This window comes from Echeneis naucrates, chromosome 21, assembly GCF_900963305.1.
Source record: "Echeneis naucrates chromosome 21, fEcheNa1.1, whole genome shotgun sequence".
In the NCBI taxonomy this organism is placed as follows: Eukaryota; Metazoa; Chordata; class Actinopteri; order Carangiformes; family Echeneidae; genus Echeneis; species Echeneis naucrates.
The window spans coordinates 10,455,521-10,477,707 of NC_042531.1; the positions used below are offsets into that span (position 1 = coordinate 10,455,521).

Consider the following 22,187-nt stretch of genomic DNA (forward strand, 5'->3'; position numbering starts at 1 on the left):
GAATACACAGTGACATTTAAAAATGAGTCGCAGCAGTATAGAGAAAAATGGAGGGAGAACAGGCGAAGCAAATCTAATGATATACACGCTCTATCAACCCCACAGGCTCACGTTGCACAGGTAGGTGTGAATATGCAAGTGTGGCTGCTTGTCCATGTCCAAAAGCAATTTTCTTACATGCACATAAAGGATGTTTTGGCAAAGAGGTAGGAAAACAAACATAAAAAAGCTGAAGGAACAGTACAAATACACATAAACAGTACTCAAAGGAGCCATAGACACACACAAGCACACTAAAGGACAGCCACTAGGTCTATGTGCTGCTGTGATATTGGCAGCCCAGCTCAATGCCTATCAATAAAGCTCCGGAACAGGCCAAGGGTCTAGGACCCCAAGCTGCACTCCCAGGTGCCTGATCTATATTAAGGTGGGTTTCCAGACCAGCTGAGCCAGCAGGGGTTGCAGAGCGAGGTGAGACGGGGCAGCCTGAATAGTAGTTTTCTACCTCCTACAAAGACTCTCTCAAAGGAGGGCACTTACCAGTCACATAGACACAAAAGAGCAAGCAGTTTAACACAAATAGTCACAAAAAAAGTTTGGTCAAGCAACGCAGGGAGAGAAAAGGAAAGTATCACAAAAAAATATTGTCATTTCATATGCATATTGATTTTTGATATATAGCTAACTTGAACACATTATTTTTAATGTTTAAATGTACGGTATTAACAGTTATTTGTTAAGGTCAGAATACTTTAAAGGGTTGATACTAATCACTGATTTTATGTTCTTGTAATTGATTCTATCCTGCTGTTAAATAAAAACTTCCACTTGATGTCTGTTTTTCACATTGAGCTTAAAACTTTCTTAAAATATTCTTTTGTGCCACTCCCTTTTTTATCCTCAAAACCGTCATGTTTGCTCGTCCCTTCAACAACCCGGCTGCATCGCCATGTGATGCTGAGGACCTCTCATTCTCTGCTGCCTTTCAGGACACTGGGTTTCTATCAGGTGACACAGCTCCGGCTTCACTTCTCTTTCACTAAAAGAAACAAGTGCTTAATCTGAAACAGGTTTATGTTAGAGAGGGGCTTATTCCTAATGCTTTTTCTGCCTCCATGCCGGAGACAACTGTGGCCGGAGGCATTATGTCTTCAGTGTGTCCATCCATCCGGCCCATTCTTACTAAGGCAATTTGTCAGGAACACCCAGCTGGAATATTATTACATCTGGTGCAAATGTCCACTTGGCTCAGAGAGGAATTTATTACAATTTGGTGTCCATAGTTCAAAGGTCAAGTTCGTCTGCTCCTAAAGTCTCATCATGGACCATACATGACATGCATGTTTTTTGAATATTAATATTAAAAGGGGTCTAAAATAGAAAGATGAACCCAATTGTTGGTAAATGTTCAATTTCAAGTATTTGAACCTTTTGTCCACCCTGCGTCTTTAAAGGTCACACAAAGAGAGAGTTGTTTGTTGTTCCTTGGCCTCAACACCACGCACATATCCAGCATGCTGGAGAAGAAACACAGCTTTCCAAGGATAAATATGAAAAATGAAGATGTGACAGAGAATAAATCATTTGAGGACAAGAAGAGGAAATACTTTATGCTTTTGGGTTGTGCTGTTTGATGAAATTAATCGAGTGCAAGAGCCATTAACAATGCTAATGTAATTCAGTGTGATTTTTAAAACATTAACTCGATAGCAGCCTCAACATTTACTGCTGGCTCTCTGGAGCTGTATCCAGTACATCTGCTGATACAAACCGAACATTTCTGCTGCTCCACTTGAAAAACACAGGTTGGTATTTAATGTGAGTCAGTCAGTAACAGTGAATTTGTCACAGATTTCCTGATATTATACCTTATTTGCACAGTTTATTTATCCTGCTGTCTCATCGGTTTATTGCTCACTACTCTTTCACACCATGACCATTCACATTAAATAATACCTCTGGTATGAGCCACACTGTGCAGACTCTTTTGCCAGTTTTTATGTTCTCATTACACAAAAAATAAAAATTTGAAATAAGTTGCGGCACACATAATTTAATAGCTAGATTGCTGCCAAGTTAATTAATTTACTTTTAGATTATATTGTGCCATATGGAGGGATTTATTTATTTATTTATTTTTGTCCAATTTCTATATAATTGAGAGTACACTTTATCCACCAAGTGTTTACAGAATATATTTAGAACCAGTGTCCAAGCCATGTTGGTGTTGAGACACAAAATGCACAAAAAGCAACTGGAGCCACAGGATAAGTTCCAACTTAAAAATATATAAAACTATATAATATAAAATATATAAAACTTTGCAGAGAATAAAATTAAGAATCAGGCTGCCTGTGTGAATGAACTGTGCTGCATCTAATGCATTCAGCAAGGAAGGAAACACATTCCTCTGACAATTAACGAAAAAAAAGAAAAAAGACCTTTGCTAAAGAAGAGCTCAGCACTTCAGTTTTGTTTCTTATGATCAGTGCAGCTGATTACCACAACTACATCGTACTACCAAATAGTACGATGTAGGGCTGTAACAGTCCCACCGCACTGGTGTATTCAAGAAATTTAAGAAGAATGAACGGCCTCCACCTGACCAACAGTTCTTGTTTTAAGTTATCATCATACATATTAAAAAACATGCAGTTTTACCTAAATTTGCATATTGGAAAGAAAATTTGCTCAGACAAAAAAGCATTTCTTCAGAGTTGAATTACAATCTGTTTAAAATGGAGCATTATATTTATGTTGTGTTGTTGGTGCATAGCTAATGTTACAGCTTTTAATGAAAGAGGAAAAGAGTTAATCATAATACCAACCTTCCCAATACTGTGTAAGAGTTGGGTCTTAGAATTTTTTTTTTATACTCTCATGCAGAACTATATCCTTCTAAGTCCAAAGGGAACTACGACCTTCGACTAAACATGAACCGAAAGTTTAAATAGTTTCTAAGCCAGTCGAATGTTCGGCAGGGCTAATGCTCTCTTTCATATCCTTCCTCTCTCTCCCTCCCTCCCTCCCTGCCTGCCTCCGTTCAGTACGCACACCTGGAAAGTACAAAATGCACCTTTCATCACAGAGGTTGATAACATTAGGCTTCAGAGAGGCCACACTGACACAGGACAAAACGCACAGGTGTGAAGCCGACACCGACTCTGTCTACCTCTCCCTCGGTTTGTAAAAGTGCAAAGCAACAAAAACATGCACACACAAATGCCCCCTTGCACACGTGCACAAACACATAAAGCTAAGGAGGAAACCTTACAGCTGCAGGTGTGATGTGTATGCCTGCCTCTAACATTGTCCTTCACAGAACACAAATCTCTGTTCACACTGTGGAATCATACCCCCTTAAATGAAACAATAATGGCTGCATTATCGGCACAGTTTTTCTGAACTGTTGCCACAGCATTACACAAATTAAAGGTTCATTTGAGCTACACACAATGCTCTGTAAATTGGTAAGGCTATTGTTTTATCTGGAGCATGCATATTAGCAATGACATATCAATATGCACCATTCTCACTGAAGCACTATCTGCCAGTTTGATTTCTTTTTCCTTTGTGAAAAAAGAATCATGTCTCTGTTTGTTAGCACAGCTGTCAAATCCTGCTGGTTTTAGACTAACATCTACATCTAAACTGTACGACCAGCCTCTCACTTTTCAAATGGACTTATTCTGCATCGTAAGGCTGTTTATTCCACATGAAAAGTAACACTGAAACATTAATCTGAGATCTTTTTTTTCTCTCTCTCAAGCAACTGATCAATCAACTAATCATTTCAGATCAATTTATTTTTCTCAAAAGGCCCCTGTGACATTCATCCATCCAATGGACTAGTTTATGTAAAGTACACAGAGGCAAGCTTCCGCTCACTGTGTCCCTGTGATGTATTACAGAAAACACAGTGACAGGAAATGATTAGATCAAAACTCGCAGCGATAGGTTGTCCCATTGTGATGTATTTGTTATACTTCTTGTGGTAGTTCGATCAGATAGGAATTTGCCTTGGCAATTTGAAAATAGGTAATGTAATGAACTGTTTTAGATTTCTATGCTGAGAAATTAAATTACATTACCAAAAGAATGAAGGAGGTAGAACTGTCACTGGAGAAAAATAAATTTAACTAGTAATATTTATTTACAAAACAGGAACTTAAGTGAAAACAATTATATTTATATGTGATTTTCTTTCAACTGGAAAGTTGGTCTTGTTACCAAAATTGATTTAACACACTTCCATGTCCCTTTTTTAGAAGAAGCACAGGTGGCGCGTTGACACTGGTGACAGCGGTGAAGCAAAGTGTCATTCAACACCATTACAATACAAAAACAACACTTGTTCTGTATTTTGAATACCCTTCATTGTCACAGAGCTTGGTTGGCTGATGTTGTTGACTAATAACAAAATGAAAGCCAGTGTTATGAGGAAATGACAATTATCTTCCCTCTTGAACTTGAACAGCCCACAGAGCACGGCATATTCATTTGGTGTGCTAATTAGGCACATATGAATGGTCTCTAAGGTAATCACTATTCGAGAAATATTGTGAGTGTTGTGGCTATTTTGCTTATCACCGATGTTTGCATACCCTCAAATTCTGGGTATTACGGTCAAGCTACAAACTTCATGATCTGAAAAATGAAGCCAACAAAAAGTGCCAAAACTGCAGTTCTTCAAATGGCTGATTGAGTCCGACTAAGAATTGGACAGTCCCCACTGACTGTTGCTATGTCCAACTTTACAGCAGCATGTTGACAGCCAAGTTTTGGTCTGTACAGCTAATTTACTCTTTGATGAAAACTGTAAAGGAGCATAACTCACTTGTTTGGAATTTTAAAGTTCTGCAGAAGTGACAACATAACAGCTTTGAGCATGGGTAAGTGTATGCCTACCATAAAAAGGATCAAGCGAAGTCTCAGATCTAGACAACCTGCTCCTAGAGAGAGCAACAACAGAGCAGCCCACTCTGACCTTCAAAACCCCTCTGCAGAAATGTAATACCTACATCAGCTGACCGACTATGGTTTTGAGCAACTAAGGTTTTTTTCTTGGCAATGCCCACTTCTAACTCAAGACCTTGATGGGATGCCTCACTGGTTTACATTGTTAATAACGCCATGTACATTTTCTTTTACTGGAATGCTGTTGTGTTTAAAACATTTGCCACATGCTATCTATGTACATGCATGTATTAGTAAAGTATTAGCAGCCTGAACCAAAAAAAAACAAAAAACAAAACCCCTTTTTATCTCAAGGAAGGATTGATTTGATAAAGACCCAGAAATACCATTTAAATTGTAACTTCATTTTGCACATTAAATATTGATGAAAGTGATATCAAACATAGTGCAAGTGAATGTTCGGTCCAATGCCCTTGTATTGCAGGATTAAGTGTTCTGTCTTGAATGCATTAACCTTTATTAATTTAGATAAAGTTTTCTGTAGTCCATTTATAGAACCATCTGACTTAAATATGGCAGGTTGAAATTTTAAAAAGGCAGCAGGAAAGCATACATTTAATAAACTCTTTGTACACTTTCTTCTTTAATTGACGAAAAGTGAAGGAATTAGAATTTAGTAATAGGTACTCATTCATGAAAAATTATGATTTTTTTTTTTTTTTTTTTGGCCCATATCTACAGGAAGGTGCAACACCTCTCTCATGCCTATTAATCTCAACTCTCAAAGTCTCATGGAGTTAGATCCCCAACCAGAGGATACTTCTCTGCATGGGCTCCACACTGTTACAGGTTCTGGCCCACCAATCAGTCCTCCAAATCTAAAATACCTCACACCAACGCACGCAAACACAACTGCTTCCATAACCAGGTTATTTGCATATTGGTTTGTTATTGTTTGTGAAAGTTGGTCAAAGCAGGTTAAACAGACAAACTAATACTATTTGCAGTATAGCACCTGATTTAAGTGCACAGTGCTAGGAGACCTCACGGCGAGTACAATGGGAAATAATTGAGGACAAAAATATGATCCACAAAATAAAAAGAAAAAATTAAGTGAATGATGAAAATTGTAAAACAACCAACATAAAGTATTGTTTTGAATAGAGATATAAGTGAGAATATATATATAGGGGATCCATCATGTTAAAAATAGTAAAAAGAAATGTCTCAAGTATGGCAAACTGGTGGCAAGCAGTTATTAAAATATATTCAGAATTTAATGATGCATATTTTCATCAATCGTGGCACATTTTTCACCCTAACATGTCATGGCACTAGCAGCTTTATTAATAAAAATTATCAATATCAGAATTGGCCCTGGTCATCAATTGACCATATATCAAACCAAATCATGTGTTATGCTCAGCCCTCATACAATTTCAGATTAGTGATCCAATATATTCAGTTCTGTAGTAAATGTTTTCCTTTATTAATAAAGGAAATTTATGTTTAATTAGTTTGAGTATTCCTCGAAAAACAAGTAAGGGAAATAGTTGGCAGTAAAAGTGGAGTGTCTGCATGTTTAAGTCAAACTATAAAGTTGAAGTGGTAGAATTATACTGTACAAGAGCTCCACTGACAGAGTGAACACTGCAGTCAAACACTGTGGTTGTCATCAAGCTAACTCTGCATGACTAAGTGAACCTGCCTGCTCCTTTGTTTACCTCCACAACAGGGGAATACTATTACCTCATATCATCAAACTGACTGCTGGAACGTCCAAGTATCCGAAGCTTTATCAGCTTGCTTCAGCTTCAAAACTCAAAACCTGATTCCAATGCAGCCATGGGATTTTACTACCCTGCTCACACTCACACACAATCACACACACACACCTGACAGTAGAAACAAAGTGGACTCAGCCCACAGGCCAAATAACATATCAATTCATTTCAACACAAAGCCCAGCCACTGACTATAAAGCTGATTTGCAGTCAAGCTTGAACTGCATCTGAAATGTTATTTAATGCAAATTATAGATCCCATTTCCTCCAGAAAAAAATAAACTACTGTAACGGAGAACTTTCACTGCAGGTGTCGACTCCTCTTTCACTGAGCTTTACTTCTCAGCCCTGACCCCAAAAATGTTGTTTTTTTTTTTCTGTCTTTCTTTCTCCACCTCACCGTTTGTCCTACTACAGAAAAACTGCAGAGCTGCATCACCAAGGACACCAGAGACACACACTCGCTAAACCTTTCTGTTTTCTCAAAAAAAAAAAAAAAAAAAAAAAAATTCTGATAAGCGTACAATGAAACATGAAATCCATTCCAGTTCAGATTTACTTCACTCTTCTGCAGAAACCAAAATTGCAAATTAGCATGCCAACACTAGATGCAGACGAACCAGTGTCCCAGTGTGACTTTCTTACACAGGAGCAAGACTGTTCTGGATCTGCTGGATGGCCCTAAAGCGTAATGATGATGCGAGCATGGTAGCATCACAAGCCCACCCTCACAGTGCTTCAAGTGCAGCCAGTTTGTACATTGCATGATAGGAAAAGTGTCAGGGGCCTACTCGAACCCCAAACCATATGTTCCCTTTGTTTCACTTCACTCACTCGCTGTGGTTCCTTTACTTAATATGCTTGATGCAAAAAAAAACAAAAAACAAAAAACAAAAAACGCAGCACTCACAGCCATGCTTATTCAAACAGCATTCAGAGGTGGGTCAAGGCATGTGGGCATAGAAACAGGAAGAAACAGGATGCCAACCAGTATCCACCTTCTCTGCTCACCAGGCGATGGAAAACAGCAGCAGAGGCAGCTTCTCTGGTTACAATAGCAGCAGTAGACCTTGTACTGTACAGCAGCTCACTTACTGTGGTTTCCACTCAGTAAAACAGTCTACAGCACATCTTTCACTCATTTCCAAACCGTTACCATAGCAACCTCTCTCCCTCCTTCCAACTAGTCCATCTATTTCACCTCTTTTTTTTCTCCTTCTTCCCGCCTTTCAGAAAGAGCTTCATCAAATAGCATGTCTATAAACAGAACTGTTAAGTTATTTGATGGTAATGTGGTGCAGCACAACATTAGTTATTATTCCTCAGATTTTTAATGGTGCATGCTGTTAAGTAAGGATCACATGTAGACTCCTGTTTTATCAAATTGAAAATGAAATTGACAGTGCGTTATTAATGACAAAGAAAAAATGAAATAGATGCATGAAATCATTTGTACTGTTAAGAAGCTTTTAACCCTCTCTCTCTCTCACACTCACACACACACACACACACACACACACACACACACAGACCAAAGATATGGTGGGTAGATTTTGCTGCAGTGGCTGTGTCGTTGGTGTCTTCACAGTGACATTGGTGCTGAGTTACAGTGCTAATGAGAACTTTAATGTCACCCACACACAGACTCCTAGCAGACAGATTAGAGCTGTGATTACACTGAGCCCGAAACACACAGGAACACAATGATACACACACTGCACACCACATGACGAGATCACAGTCACATCTAAACATAAATGGACTTGAGATTTCACTGGCAAAGACTAATAAAGGCGCCACATGCTCCACCTGCAATCTTCTTTCTTTGCTGCTGTTGCTGCTGCACTGTGCTACTGTATGCAGCTTCAAGAATGAGACACACACACACACACAAAGAGAGCGAGCTGAGCTTGGGAGAGCCAGGCAATGAGAAAGCCTATGCACCAACTGAAAGATTTGGAGACAATTTCAGCACAGTTATTGGCCAAATGAAGCACATCAGGTAACACTTAGATGTGTGAATTCACATTAAATACACATAGGTGAGGCTACTGCTGAAATCAGGGGTGGGGACGATGATGCTAGGAGTTAGACGGTTTGGTCCCTACAAACTCTTGTTGTTCTCTCTTGAATGTTCTTTGGGGCAGCATGGCAGTATAGTTGTTCGCGCTGTTGCCCTCCAACAAGGTCACATGTTCGGTTCCTGGTCTGGGGCCTTTGTGTGTGGAGTTGTTGTTTGTTTGTTGTTTTCCCCTGTCTGCATGGGTTTCCTACGGGTACTTCCGTTTCCTCCCACAGTTCAAAGACATATATTGGCCCTGCCATTGACTGGCGACCTGTCCAGGGTGTACCCTGCTGTCGCCAAATGTGAGCTGGGATTTGCTCCAGCACCCCCCATGACCTGGAAACGGAAATGCGGTAGAAGACGAGTGAATGTTCCTTATTGTTCACTATGAAGTTGTGGTTATGGCTTCTGTCTGTTGTTAGTCTTGAATGGTGTTGAATGAATTTGTGCATTGAGAACAAACATTTTTAGAAAAAAACAACTCTTGCAAAGTTGCTGTTGTAGGTTAATCAGCTTAACAGTAAGTCCAAAGTCACCGTAAAGCTCTGTAAAGCCAGAGGGAGGTGCAGATATCGAAAGAGTGGTGTCAGGTGGCTCCCAAATACTTAAAGCTGGGCATCATCAGCAAGGAGAAACGGAGAGTCAGATCAAACCATCCCCGCAGGAGAGACAGAAAGAGTTTAGGGAGGTGAATTGGGGACTGATAGACAGGTGAGATGAAAGAAAGAGAAAAAGAGTGTCCTCTGTACCATTTGACTGTCCTCCTTCCTCTCATCAGTCACAATCATTTTCGATGACATGGATGAGCAACCAGCATCCAGAGTGGCATGATTCTAAGTATCAGTCTAAGGTTAAGTGCCCATACTTTCACCCCCCCATCCTGTTCTCTTATTGTATTTTCTTTCCACCTTGTTTCTTCTTCACTAACTCTCACTCTCCACCTCCAATCTCCCGTCCACAACCTCACCCCTGCATTCAAACGGTTAATCAATAAGTCAGTTTGTGAAAGTCATCTTCGTTCGCTCACTCACTTTTTTCCCATTTACTCTCTCACTCAGCTACACGCATGCAGTATCATATGTAGGGGTATGTCTTCCGCCTCAGCCCACCACCACTGCTATTAACTCATAGCAAAGAATACATGTTGGAAATGATGAAATCCAGATATATTCTCTCCTTTTCATCCTGTTCAACCAGAAAATAGCACACACAATGGATTATACTGGAGTAATTATGCACAAATGCTGCAACGCATACCACAACTAACTGACATCAAGGGCAAAAGAACACTGGCAAAATTAACAACCCAGACAATTATTTTGCTGTTTGAAAGTGAGGACAATGGCTGATGAAGACAAATTGAGAAGCCCCTACCCATGTTTGTTTTACGTGACAAAGGGCTTCGCTTCCTCAAGCTTCTTAGAGGGTTAAAGGAAGCCCCCAAGTTCTGTCCAAACAAATTCTGTCCAAACAAATTGCTCCTCAGATGAGTACAATCTGTTCAAAAGGCATTTTCACTTGACGGGCTGTTTCAAAGATAATGGTTTATATATGTGCCAAAAGGACAGTGAAGAATGAAAATGTCTTGCTTTTCAAAAATCTTTTCATTTTGAATGCAAAATGTTTTCTCATCTTTTACACCGTATTTAAACTGTGGTTAGTTATATAAACCTTCAGGGATGTCCTACAACTGTGCTACCAAGTTTTCTGCTCTCCAAAGAGCTTGGCCCTGTAAGAACTGAAAACTACCATAAGCGTGCTAAAAGGGGGATATGTATGGGTACTGCTGTAAATCCTGTCATAAAGAGAAAGGATGGAAGACAGCTTTATCCAGCTAAGAGCCAGCAGAGGAGAATTAAGACTGCAGGAAGCAAGCTAGTGGGGGGGGGGGGGGGGGGTAAATGAACGGGAGCAGCAGTTATGTGGTGGGTAACTCCCGATGGAAGGGAGGCAAAAAATAAATGGGTCAGGGGGAACAGTGAGAAGATAGTGTGGAGAAAATATGGAGGTCAGAGTCTTTAATATTGTGGAAGGGAGAGGATATCAACACCAATACAAATGCACAATCTGTATACACCCTTTATTTTCTGAGGTGCAAAACATTGGACTGCATTATTTTAGTATCATGTATACAAACCAGCTGCACCAGTAATAATCATTTTAAAAAATATATAAAACACACACCAACCACTGGCAGGGAAGTTTAGTTGTAACTGGAGGACACATCAATGGGCCTCTTTGATCAAATGGCTCCATGATGAGGAAGTCTCTGGGGCAAACCTCAAGAACTCAGCAAGGAGCTAAGATTTGACTTCAGTTTGTTTACACTTCCATGGCATCTCTAGATCGATAATGAAAAAGTTTAAACAGCGCGAGCTGCATGCTAAGTGATGCGAGTCATGGGTTCTTCGTGTTTATTGTTCTGTGCCCATGATGTTTGTTGAAACAGACTACAGAGCCAATGCACAGAGATGGAGGTTTAAATAGCAGAAAGGTAAAGATGCCTGTTTTAAAAAAAAAAAAAAAAAAAAAAAAAAAAAAAAAAAGAGCAGCAGCATACATATCTAGATACCAACATCAAGAGACAGCAGAGCTCCAGATCTTATTCTGTGTTTTTGAAAATTTAAAGACGGATGATTACATTTGAGAATCAGTCAGGATCATTTTAGATACTGTGAAGCAAAAGCACAACAAAAGAATAAAAGCAGAACAGGGCAAAAGTATCATTTCAGTCATGCAGCTTGTTTCCTGGGAGGTTAAACATGGAATGAAGAGAATAAAGAAAAAGGAGTGAAAGTTATCAACAAAGATGGAGTAAAAGACAAAGAAAGAGTGGCACAGCTGCAGTTGACAAATGGTAGATGGGACTGAGGACAAATGGTCAAAAGGGTTTTAGACAAAGAGTGAAATTTCAGCAGGTGAGAAATCCCACTAACCCTTCCACCATCCATCCACTTCACCACACACACACACACACACACACAAACAGCAGACAAAAACCATTACTAAGAGTTGCCGATAAGACCCTCATCATCAGATCAAGCCCCCCCCCCCCCCCAATTCCTCTTCTGTCCTGCTTTGTTCCTTTTCTACGTTCTGTACCCATCGATATCCTCTCTCTCTTTCTCTGCCCCTCACTCCTCTGTCCACAATCACATTACTGTGTCGGACTGGGTGGCGAGCATACTGCTCACGTAGCATTCACCAAGTCACAAAATCCTAATTTGGATGGAAACCACCCAGTGTATAGGGCTGACATACCTAACATACAAGCCCTCCATCACACACCAAAGAAGGATCCTCGGCGGTGAGGTGGTTGCTAGGTGCCACTGGAGTAATGATGTGAATAATCAGCCTCTTTGGCTTCATAATGAGGGATGTGAGGAGGACAACACAAACTCATTTGCATCAGTTTGAATGGAGGCGTTTAGTTTAATATGCTCTAAATGCTATTTTGGAGGTTTTTCCAACCCACATGGAAAAAGGCTTTTTAGGAGAAACACGGGCAATCACACCGACCTGCATTGGTAAATTACAAAACACAATAAAAAAGAAATAAAATAATAATCGACTCAAGAGTGGTTTCCATCATGCAGCCCTGGAAACAGCTATGAAACAGCACAAGACTGTTGTTTTTATTTCTATATTTACCAGGCAAGCCTTAAAAAAAAAAAAAAAAAAAGATCACTGGGAAAAAAAAACAAAAAAAAATAAAATAAAATAAAATAAAAAAATAAAAATAAAAAAAAAAAAACAGTCCAATTTTTTCCCACACTTATTTTACTCCAGAAAAACATTTCCAACTGCTCAACAACCTGTGCTTTTATGTCAATATGTTATTAATGGTCAAATGAAAACCAGGACATTGCAGGCACAGCTGAAAAAATCTGAAAAAGTTTGTCTTTTTTTTAATGATTAGTCATTGGAGAGAAAGGTAATTAGTCGCTTTTTGGATAATTGATTTGTCGTTTGATTTTGGAAATGATAATTTTTCACTATTCCCTGAACAAAATAAGTAATTAATTAACCCACAAACGATTGGCTGATTAACTGAGAGTGAAAATATGGAAACACATTTCTGCAAACTTTCGATTTTATTTCCCATGATGTCATTCCAACTTTTTTTTTTTTTTTTATTTGAAGCTAAATTTATGACAGAGGAGGAAAACAATACAACACAGTATCCCACCTTTCCCTCATGCCAACATGCACTCATGAGCGCTCCCTAAACAAATACATGCACACAGACGCATTGAGAGTAACGCTATCCTGATTAAAATGGAAAGGATTAGGTAGGACCAGGTGCTCATATGAATTGTTTGTATAAAACTGAGGGAAAATACAGTATGTCAGGGGAACTGACACACATCATGCTGCACACACAACTGAGTATTTCCGCTGATCTAACCATTCATTTGGCAACACCTGATCACCTCTCTCCTGTGCATGTGTTTGTTGGTTGTGCTTTTGCACGTCTCTGCTAATGCCATTTGAGTACAGTACAGTATGTATAAGTTTAGAGACTTATACATGCATGTCTTCTCTCACTGTTCTGCTCTCTCTGAATCAGGACATGCTGAGCAGCTGACGATGACTCAGTAATGTGAGAATGTCGCTCGAGTCTGGGAACTGTGACTGGTTTCTGTCTCTCTGCCAGTAATGCTCTTACTTTGTGTGCTTTTCTCAGCACACCTTCACTATTGCTGCTGTTTCTTTTTTTGTTCTTATCTTCTTGTCTCGGACCCCATTTCAAGCGTCTCAAATGGAGATAAAAGCCGGAAGCAACATAATACACTTTGGGTATAACCAGGTCAAAATCTCCTAGCAATGTTTAACAAGCTGCAAGCTGTCTTCAATCCAGAGCACAACATTGGCATAGCTAAGGCAAAGGTTTTGTTGGGTTTCATTCAGGCTGTTTCCGCACTGACCAGACATCTGTGCCACAGCAGCTGATTATGGTTTGTGTATATGGCCATACATGTCCATTATCACACAGGATAGGCCCTGTACATCACTACGCCCACAGGCCATTTTAATACAGGCGGTCCGCACACTTGGGCGCACATCTTTCTGTCACCTCTAATCATTAGTTGTTTCATTTGCATTTAGATTGAGCTTTTGTAATACTGTAGTAAACCAATCTGTCTAAAACACATTCATTAATTTATCTACTACCATTTATCCGTTTCTGGGTTGCAGGAGGTGCTGGAACCAATTCCAGTTCACATTGGGCAAGGGCTGGGTACACCCTGGACAGATCACACAAAGACACACAAAGTGTTTAAAAGCCTTTTCTTCTGTATGGTAACAGTTCAACTCGACTGGCTTGTAGATAAAAGCGGGTACCTGGCACCAAGTTCCAAAGCGGAGGGACAAGATGCCAAGTTTTAATTTGAAAACAAAGCATACTACTGATTGGCCAGAGATTTTGTCATCACTGTGTTGTCACTGTGCAAGGTAGGATATTCTCAGCCGAGCAAATATGCATCACTCACTGCAGCCTGTTAGTTATTACAAAAAAAAAAAGAAAAAAAAGAAAAAAAATATCACGTTGTGGTCAATTGAGAGGGTGAAAACGATCCTTACTCTTTATTATTTGTGTGTCTTGTATTTCAGATGGAGTAAAATTGCTTAAACAACAGTGTGTCACAGAATCTGCAGTTACTGCCACCAAGAGTAGTCAGGTAGAGTGCAGTTCAGTCCATAATTGCCCAATTTTTATAAAAATGAATAAATCCTGTTAACAACAAAGCCTCATAAGCTCAGATGCTTAAAGTTATGGTAACGATGTTTGGCGTTTAGCGTTCATTCTGAAACAACCCCAGGATTTGTAAACAGACTGAAAGGAAGTGATGCCTCGAAAGTCAAGCCGGGGAACAAACCAAGCACTGCTATATAAAGACAGGAACAGCTTGGATATTTAATAAAATGGGTTTAAGATAAATCTCCTCCCACAAGGGGGAAAAAAAAACTGGATGAGAGCCAGTGGGTGTAGCTGAGGGGGGTGACAAAAAGCTGTAGTCCCCTCGTACAATACACAGCCGCATGAGCAGTAGATACACTCAGTCAGATGGATATTCATCAGAACCAGTTATTTATCAGCCTAATCTATCCGTCATAACTGAGATGCCTTTACCTGGAGGAGACATTTTAAATGAGGTGTGATGTGCTGCTCTATCCCATTTCTCATCCAATATTTACAACACCATTAAACAGCTTACTGACATCACTCTAAAAATAGTGTCTAAAGAGCACACACTTGCACTTTACACCCTATAAATGGCTTCCACAGAGCTGCCTCAATGAAGTTCTGATTAAATTAAATCCATTTTTGTCAATGACTCAATTCACAGAAAAGCCCCTTTCGCTGCCTTCCAAATAAACAATGGACTCCACAGATTAATGTCAGGCTTACACAGAGTTGAATTTATCCTTGCATTTAAAACAAAGTAGAACTTGAAACCAGACATTTGAAACAGAGCCAGGCTGTTCATGGCATGCTTTTCAAGTCCATCTCCTAAAACTACTGATTTTTATATTGCAGTTGTCATCTTTTTGTATGCAGTCAAGTACAAAATCCTCTGCAGAGGTGCATACTTGTTATTGCCCTGCTATGCAGATAGAAATTCTACTTTATACAGATGTGATCTAAGTCTAAATAAATGGCTGTTCACCAATTTTATGTCCCCAGCTTTTAATGCATTTTGTATGGAGTCAGTAATCGATTGCAGCCATTTCTGCTCTCTCGAGCCCCTTCTCACTCTATTCACTTCGTCACAGAAAATCAAACATAACACATCACCCACTCAACAAATCATTCATGTAAGCAAAACAGTGAGAAAGAGGGGGAGAGACCAACAGCAGAGTCATAATATCTTCATGTCATAGAGCCAACTGAATCTTATACATTTAAAAAAAACTCACTGCAACTTTGGGAGCTGAGCAGCTCTGAGGCCATCAGTAAATTACTGGATTCATGCAGTTTGACCTTTCACACTTGCACAAAAGCGTATATTGGTCATGCAGATGCTATAGTCTGACTTTTTTAGCTGACCTAACCAGGGCCTACGCAGCTGATAAACAGGACATCACTCCTACATATATTAATCGTGTGAGGACGAGCATTTTTATTTTTATTATTATTTTTTTTTTTTAGATGTGGCCTACAGAAGAAAGTGATGGATGACGGAAGTGTTGATAGGAGTTGAGGCCCATGACAGTGAAGGTGGGAGCTGTAGAGGCTCATTTTGCTGCGTAGATGGGAAATAGAGGACGACGAGGAGGCGTTTCCATGGGAGTGCTGCTGTTCTCTTCTCGAACAGACGCATTCCCTTATCTCCTGCCTGGGGAGAAACAAACACTGGCAGCTCATATGAAGGGGAGTTTCCCTGGATCTATTTGAGCTGCGTAGAGAAGCAACAGAGCCCTAATTGAATTTGAGAGGGAGAAAAGTGCAGAACTTGCAGTGGGGCCACGCTGTCTGTGCTGATAGCATAACAATATGAACATTATGATCTCTGTTTAAGCCCTCTTTGATCACTAAATTTAAATAATAAAAAAACAGTTAAAGTAATGCTCCGTTTAGCACATTAAACACTTGTATTAAAACAAAATATTGTATGTTTCATCTTCTTATTTCATATCACTTGTGAATGTCCCAAACTTATTACACATAGGTTACACAAAAATGAAGTCAGTTTTTTCAATTTTATCTGAAATATCAGTACATGCAGAAGCTGTTGGCATTGGCAAGGGTTGTGGATAGCAAATTGTATTGTTATTTCTATCCATTTATTTTCAGTCACATTGTAATGGGGGTTATTTGGATGATTTGTTGTCTAACTTTAATCCAATATTTCCACAGTTTCAGATGATGAAAACACCAACAACTGCTTTTGTTCATATGATCTTCCTCAGATGATGAATAAACAATTTTCTACATTTTTTTGTGAAAACCAAAAAAAAAGAAAAAAACAGCCACAATTCAATTACAACTACAAAACACAAAAGATCACCAAAAGACAAAGATCATGTTGTACAATCAAAAGCCCCAGAAAGGCCTTTCATTGCCATTGTGATGAGGTTGTTTCCAGATCAGTTTTCAATCTAAACTACTGAATGTGAAATTTTACAAAAGTTAAGTAAACTGCAGTTGCTTTGATGATCCTGATAGTTCACATTGTGCCCTCGTCAGGTCAAAATTTCAACTTCCTCTGTTCTTTTGATTATGAGCCAATGCCTGAAAAACTAATTCCTCCACTGCACATTGTGTTTAATGCTACTGTAACGGAGAAGCCTAAACAGCTAAATTAAATGAGGTCTCAGCTGAATACTCAGCTGAAACAGAGTGATAGAGGAGAGGTGATTTAATAAGCAGAAGGCTAGAGAGGCCGGGTGAGAGAGCACACAATGGGATCTGTGTGGACAGGACAGTAATTGAAGGGAAGGAAAGGACCTTAACCTAGATCAGTATCTATCATTCAAACCAGAAAAGAAAGCTCACTCATATTTCCAGAGAGAGAGAAACCAAGGCGCCCAATGATATGCGAGTTGGTGAGGAGGATAGAGAGATGAGTGCAGGTGATATAGAGAAATATTGGACACGAGTGTACGTGTGACGTTGTTCTCTCAGAGCTCTGACACTGATGACACAAAGACAAAGAGGGAGAGGATGTGAAAGTAAGCCAGAAACAATGACAAGTCGAGGGAGAAAGGACATCAACATGTTGAGACAGAGCCCTGGAGACACGGCCACCAGAGGAGCAGAGAATTATGGGAGTGCAAATTAAATTACACCGGAAGGGACAGTCAGGTCTGGACCTGCAGGAAACACTGCATATGGGGCTCTTTGTGTGCGATTGTTTGATTGTGTGTGTGTGTAAACATATCCAGAGATCAAAAGACGTAAATAACACCAAGGGCAGACCGAGGAAACAAAAGACTAGCAGCAAAAGGAGAGTTACAACATACAAGACAGATTTTGAAAACAACTAGATTTGTACACTACACAGAAGAAACCATTTTTCTACCAAAGCCAGGCTGAAACTAACATTTGAACATTCTTGAACCCTTACCAGGATTTACTGATCATTGTCAATACAACTGGCGCTTGTGAAGACCCCATAATACAACCTGCCTGCATGGCTACAGTTATAAGAATATGATAAATATGGTTTGTTTTCTTTGTTGTGTTGATATTTTTTAATGTTCTGACATGAGTTTATGAGGAAGTACTTCGGCACTGGGCAACAGTGTCCAGCAATGTAAACCACACCCATTTTACAGCAAATTTTGACTCACCACAGGAAGAGCCAGTATTACAAAAATGTTTAACAAGTCTCTTCTATATTGTATATACATAGTTTGTCATAGTTAAAGTCCTCTGGCTTAATAATAGGTTGTTAGTCCCTTCCTGCTAATGCAACGCAAGATCATCTTAGTTACAGGAGGTTTCAGTAAACATTTCAATCACACCAGAGGACCTCGATCATCAAACCAAAGGTTTAAGTTTGTCCAACATTTATATTCATCTTAAAAAACAAACAATATTGATCTATTATAAACTTATTCTCAAAGTGGTGGCTGGTCTTGAAATGCTGATTCAGCAAAGCATGCAGGATTCGGACACATCCTATTGGAAAACGAAACCTCTAAGCCACAAGTCAGGGTGAGAGGAAGCCACAGCAAGCTGCTGTATTCATTCATGATGAATTCATTCATTCATCTTCTACCACTCATCGGTTTCTGGGTGGCAGGGGCTGCTGGAGCCAATCCCAGCTCACATTGGGCAAGGGCAGGGTACACCCTGGACAGGTCGCCAGTCAATGACAGGGTTGAATGAGCAGATGTATCTGCAGGCTACGTTTGATTACATTGAGGACATGCATTTAAAAGAAAAAAGGCAGTTTAAATGAAACAAAAACATTTTTAGGGGAGCTGTTTTTAACTGGGGGTTGATAGACAGCTGGAGTAGTGATGGCTATTTACAGCAGCAAGATGGTGGATGGACTCCAAACAAGCCAGTGTCTGCATCATCACTGATGTGCTATGGACAACAATGGGAGCATGAGGACTGCAGCACAGAGGAATAAAATGCATCAAGCTTGAGTGACCAACAATTTTTGTTGGTACAGTGTGATCAGTGGATTGAACCGTGTGGTCTTTTCATGGGATTTGTTGACTGCAGTGGAAACATCATATAAACTGATTATTAAAAAGAGAACTAGGCCAATTTCTCTTTGTATTTACTCCACACATGATGCAGGTGTGATCACTGAACCAGATCATGGATCTGTCTCCTCTGATCATGCAGGTGTCAACAGGAGCAGCCTGACTCCTTCAAATCATTGATCATTGACACCAATTTACATCAAGACACCACTGCTGTCTTTTAAATGTCCATATTGTTCTTGGTAAAGAAACCAAACATTTTTAAGTGTTGTTTCAATTCCTGCAATGTCTGCTTCATTTGCACCATCAAAACATATCCACATTTAAGTTTTTTTGCTTGTCTTGTAACATATTTATTTTATTGTTTTAGTTTATCTAACAGGAAATTTTAATGACATGTTGCTCTTGCTCTCAGACAGTAAACAGGACAGACCACGTCATACTTCCAAATCACTTCAGTTTACAAACAAAGCAGAAGCATTTGTTTTCAGTAGCGAGACCTAAGATTAGTTAAAGCGGAGCACTAGAAATTAAAAGTAAATAATTATTGTTTCAAGTTGTCTAGCATGATTTTAGTGTCCAAGAGAGTGGTCTTCAAAGGGCAGTGGTTTGTGATGCAGGCCTGGGGTGCTGCGCTTTCACAAAGGTCACACGAACACTGAAGCAGATTAGCAATTCAGATTGGGCTAAAGGGGCTAAAAGGCTGCTGTAGTCCTGACTGAGTCTTATTACATTAGCAAAGAGTGGGAGTGCAAATGCACACAGCTGATTAGATTGCGTAAAAAGAAAGCAGCTATAAGATTTTACAGGAAATATATTCATGCCCAAACATAAGCACATGTTGTATATGAATGCATATGCACGCTCACTTACAAACAAGCATAACAATAAGGTACGACTCAGAATCTGTGCTATTCATATGATCTCTAACTCTAATGTGAAGGTTTGTCCATAATATGTCCCCACAGTAACTCTCCCTGTTCACACACACACACAGTTTATCAGTACTCAGTCTGGTTCCCTTAGCATCTCACCTAGTGCTACAGCCTTCTTGTAGATATGACTTTGGGTTGCAGGATCATTATCTGAGAAGTTTTGTGGAAATATTCCCGGGTTGAAAGTAATCTTCTCTGTTCTGAGTGTAGCCATGGTGATGATGCAGCTCTCTGGGCCTTACATGTATATGATACACTCTCTCATTAAAATATTTTAAAGCCTTAATGGTCAAGATGAGAAGCTTGGTCATGATATGGCAAATCTTTTAAAACCACAGTGCAGCAGAGGTGAAAAGCTGAAATGGCCAAGCACAGACAAGGTTTAGATACAGCGTGATAACGTGTGCACTGTATGTATACCAGATACAATATAAGTCAGGTTCATTATAAATCTGTGCTATACTTGTAAGGCATATACTCCCTTCTTCTATCATCAATAATATCCCATGCTCTCCTTACAGATTCCTAAGAACAACGTCCATACTCACGGTTTAACTTATCTAACTCATCCAACCCATGATCACCTATATTAACTATGCAACATTCAAACTTATGGTCACAGATTTCTTGTGTTCATCATTATTTATTATTATAATAATGTGTTTTTATGCTGATTAGCACACGTGGGGCAGAGCTTCTATTTTTGTTGTACATTTGATACAGTAACCAAAAAAAAAAAAAAAAACATCTATCCATTGTAAGTGTTGTTCATCTTTCTGATTATTTACTCAAAGAGGAACCAATGAACACACCTGACTTAGCAAATCAGGTGGGAGAGGATGAGCCTTTGCAGCAGTCCAGCACAAAACGAATGAAACAGTTTGAAGTGTAATTTAACCAACATCGCTGGTGTTTCTGTTCACAGATGGGTTATCATTGTTCAGCAAAGCCTCAACTAACCCAAGACAATCTGTGTTTAGATGATGGTAGTCCCAGGTATGCACCACTGTTGACAGGGGCGTGCACTCCAGAGCCTGATCCAGAAAGATATGTGGTCTAAGGCTGACATAATAATGGAACAACAAGCATTCTGGGGCCAATACAAAGCCTGGATTAGGCGCAGAAATCGCTCCCATGCTATTAACAATATTGAAGTGAGCACCACTCAACAGCCCTCACTGCCTTCATCACACAGAGCCGTAGTGCAACCTGGACCTTACTCCAAAAACCAAATGTCACTTCAGAAGTCTCCGCTCACAAAAGACTTAGACAGCCCAAGAAGGCGAAACAAGGAAACTGGGGAGAGAAATGTGTGAATGGCTGCAGGCTCATCAGGTGAGTTCTCCTTCAGTCCCTCTGTGCTGTATCATCAGGTGCAGTCCTGAATTTTGACTGAACCGTTACAGGCCAAATGTTGCAGCAGAGAGCACAGGCAGTCTGATCAAATAAATAAATTATCCAAAATAAAATATCACTGACAGATATGCCCAATGGTTGCCATGACGACTGTGGACCCAACCCACCCCTTTTTAAGTGCACTACCTTGTATGCGCGTGCGCGACCTAGCCTTGTCGGTCCTACCTTGCATTCCTCCATGCACGTCCTAACCGAATACACATCCGTCTCGTATTTCTGAACCAGCAGCTCAAACTCCCGGTAGTTCTCCTCCGCCTCCAGGTCCAGACGCTGATAAGCCCGGACACACCGGCTGCATCCCGGCTGATCCGTCCCCGTGGCCGTATCCAGGGTGCAATTCAAATCGACCGGACTTGTAAACCCGTTAAACAAATCCAAAAGTGAGTAGGTATTACAAAAAGAAAGGTACAAATCGCTCAGATTCACGTACGACAGCTGTGCCCCCCTTTCCCCTCCGCCGGAGAGGCCCAGGCACACGGTCTCCGCGTCCGTGAAAGTAAAGCAGTCTGCGGACAGGCTGTCGGGATGACAGGCGTCCATCCGCCACAGAGATTTAGTAGAATTCCCTAGAAAAATAGTATCTTGCTCGCTGTTGAGCCGGTGGGGGTCGGGTGATGTTGGGGTACGGTGTCGGTGTGGGAGGGAGTTGGGGTTGTCGCCCATGTCCGTGATTGCGAGCCCCTCGTCCGACCGCTTGTCTCTGGTCCGCGTCAGCTTCGCCTCGGCGCAGAACCACAAGTGATCAGACAGCAGGACGGTGATGAAGAGCAGAGAGGCCAGCGACAGTCGCCATCTCTGGGCCCGCTCCGACTCGGTGAATGGCTTCTCGTTCTCTCGGGGTGCAGACCAGTATTTTAAGCCTTCATCGTGGTGCCGACGCATCCAAGCACCCCTGGTCAT

General features: G+C 40.3%; 1 protein-coding gene across 1 annotated transcript in view; it reads right to left on the bottom strand.

Moving 5' to 3' along the window:
• Positions 1 to 22,187, bottom strand: part of nalf1b (NALCN channel auxiliary factor 1b) — a 66,652-nt gene extending 44,465 nt beyond the window's left edge. The window contains exon 1 of the mRNA XM_029492870.1: positions 21,453 to 22,187. Coding sequence (XP_029348730.1) covers positions 21,453 to 22,187 — 735 coding nt within the window. The remainder of the gene's footprint in view (positions 1 to 21,452) is intronic.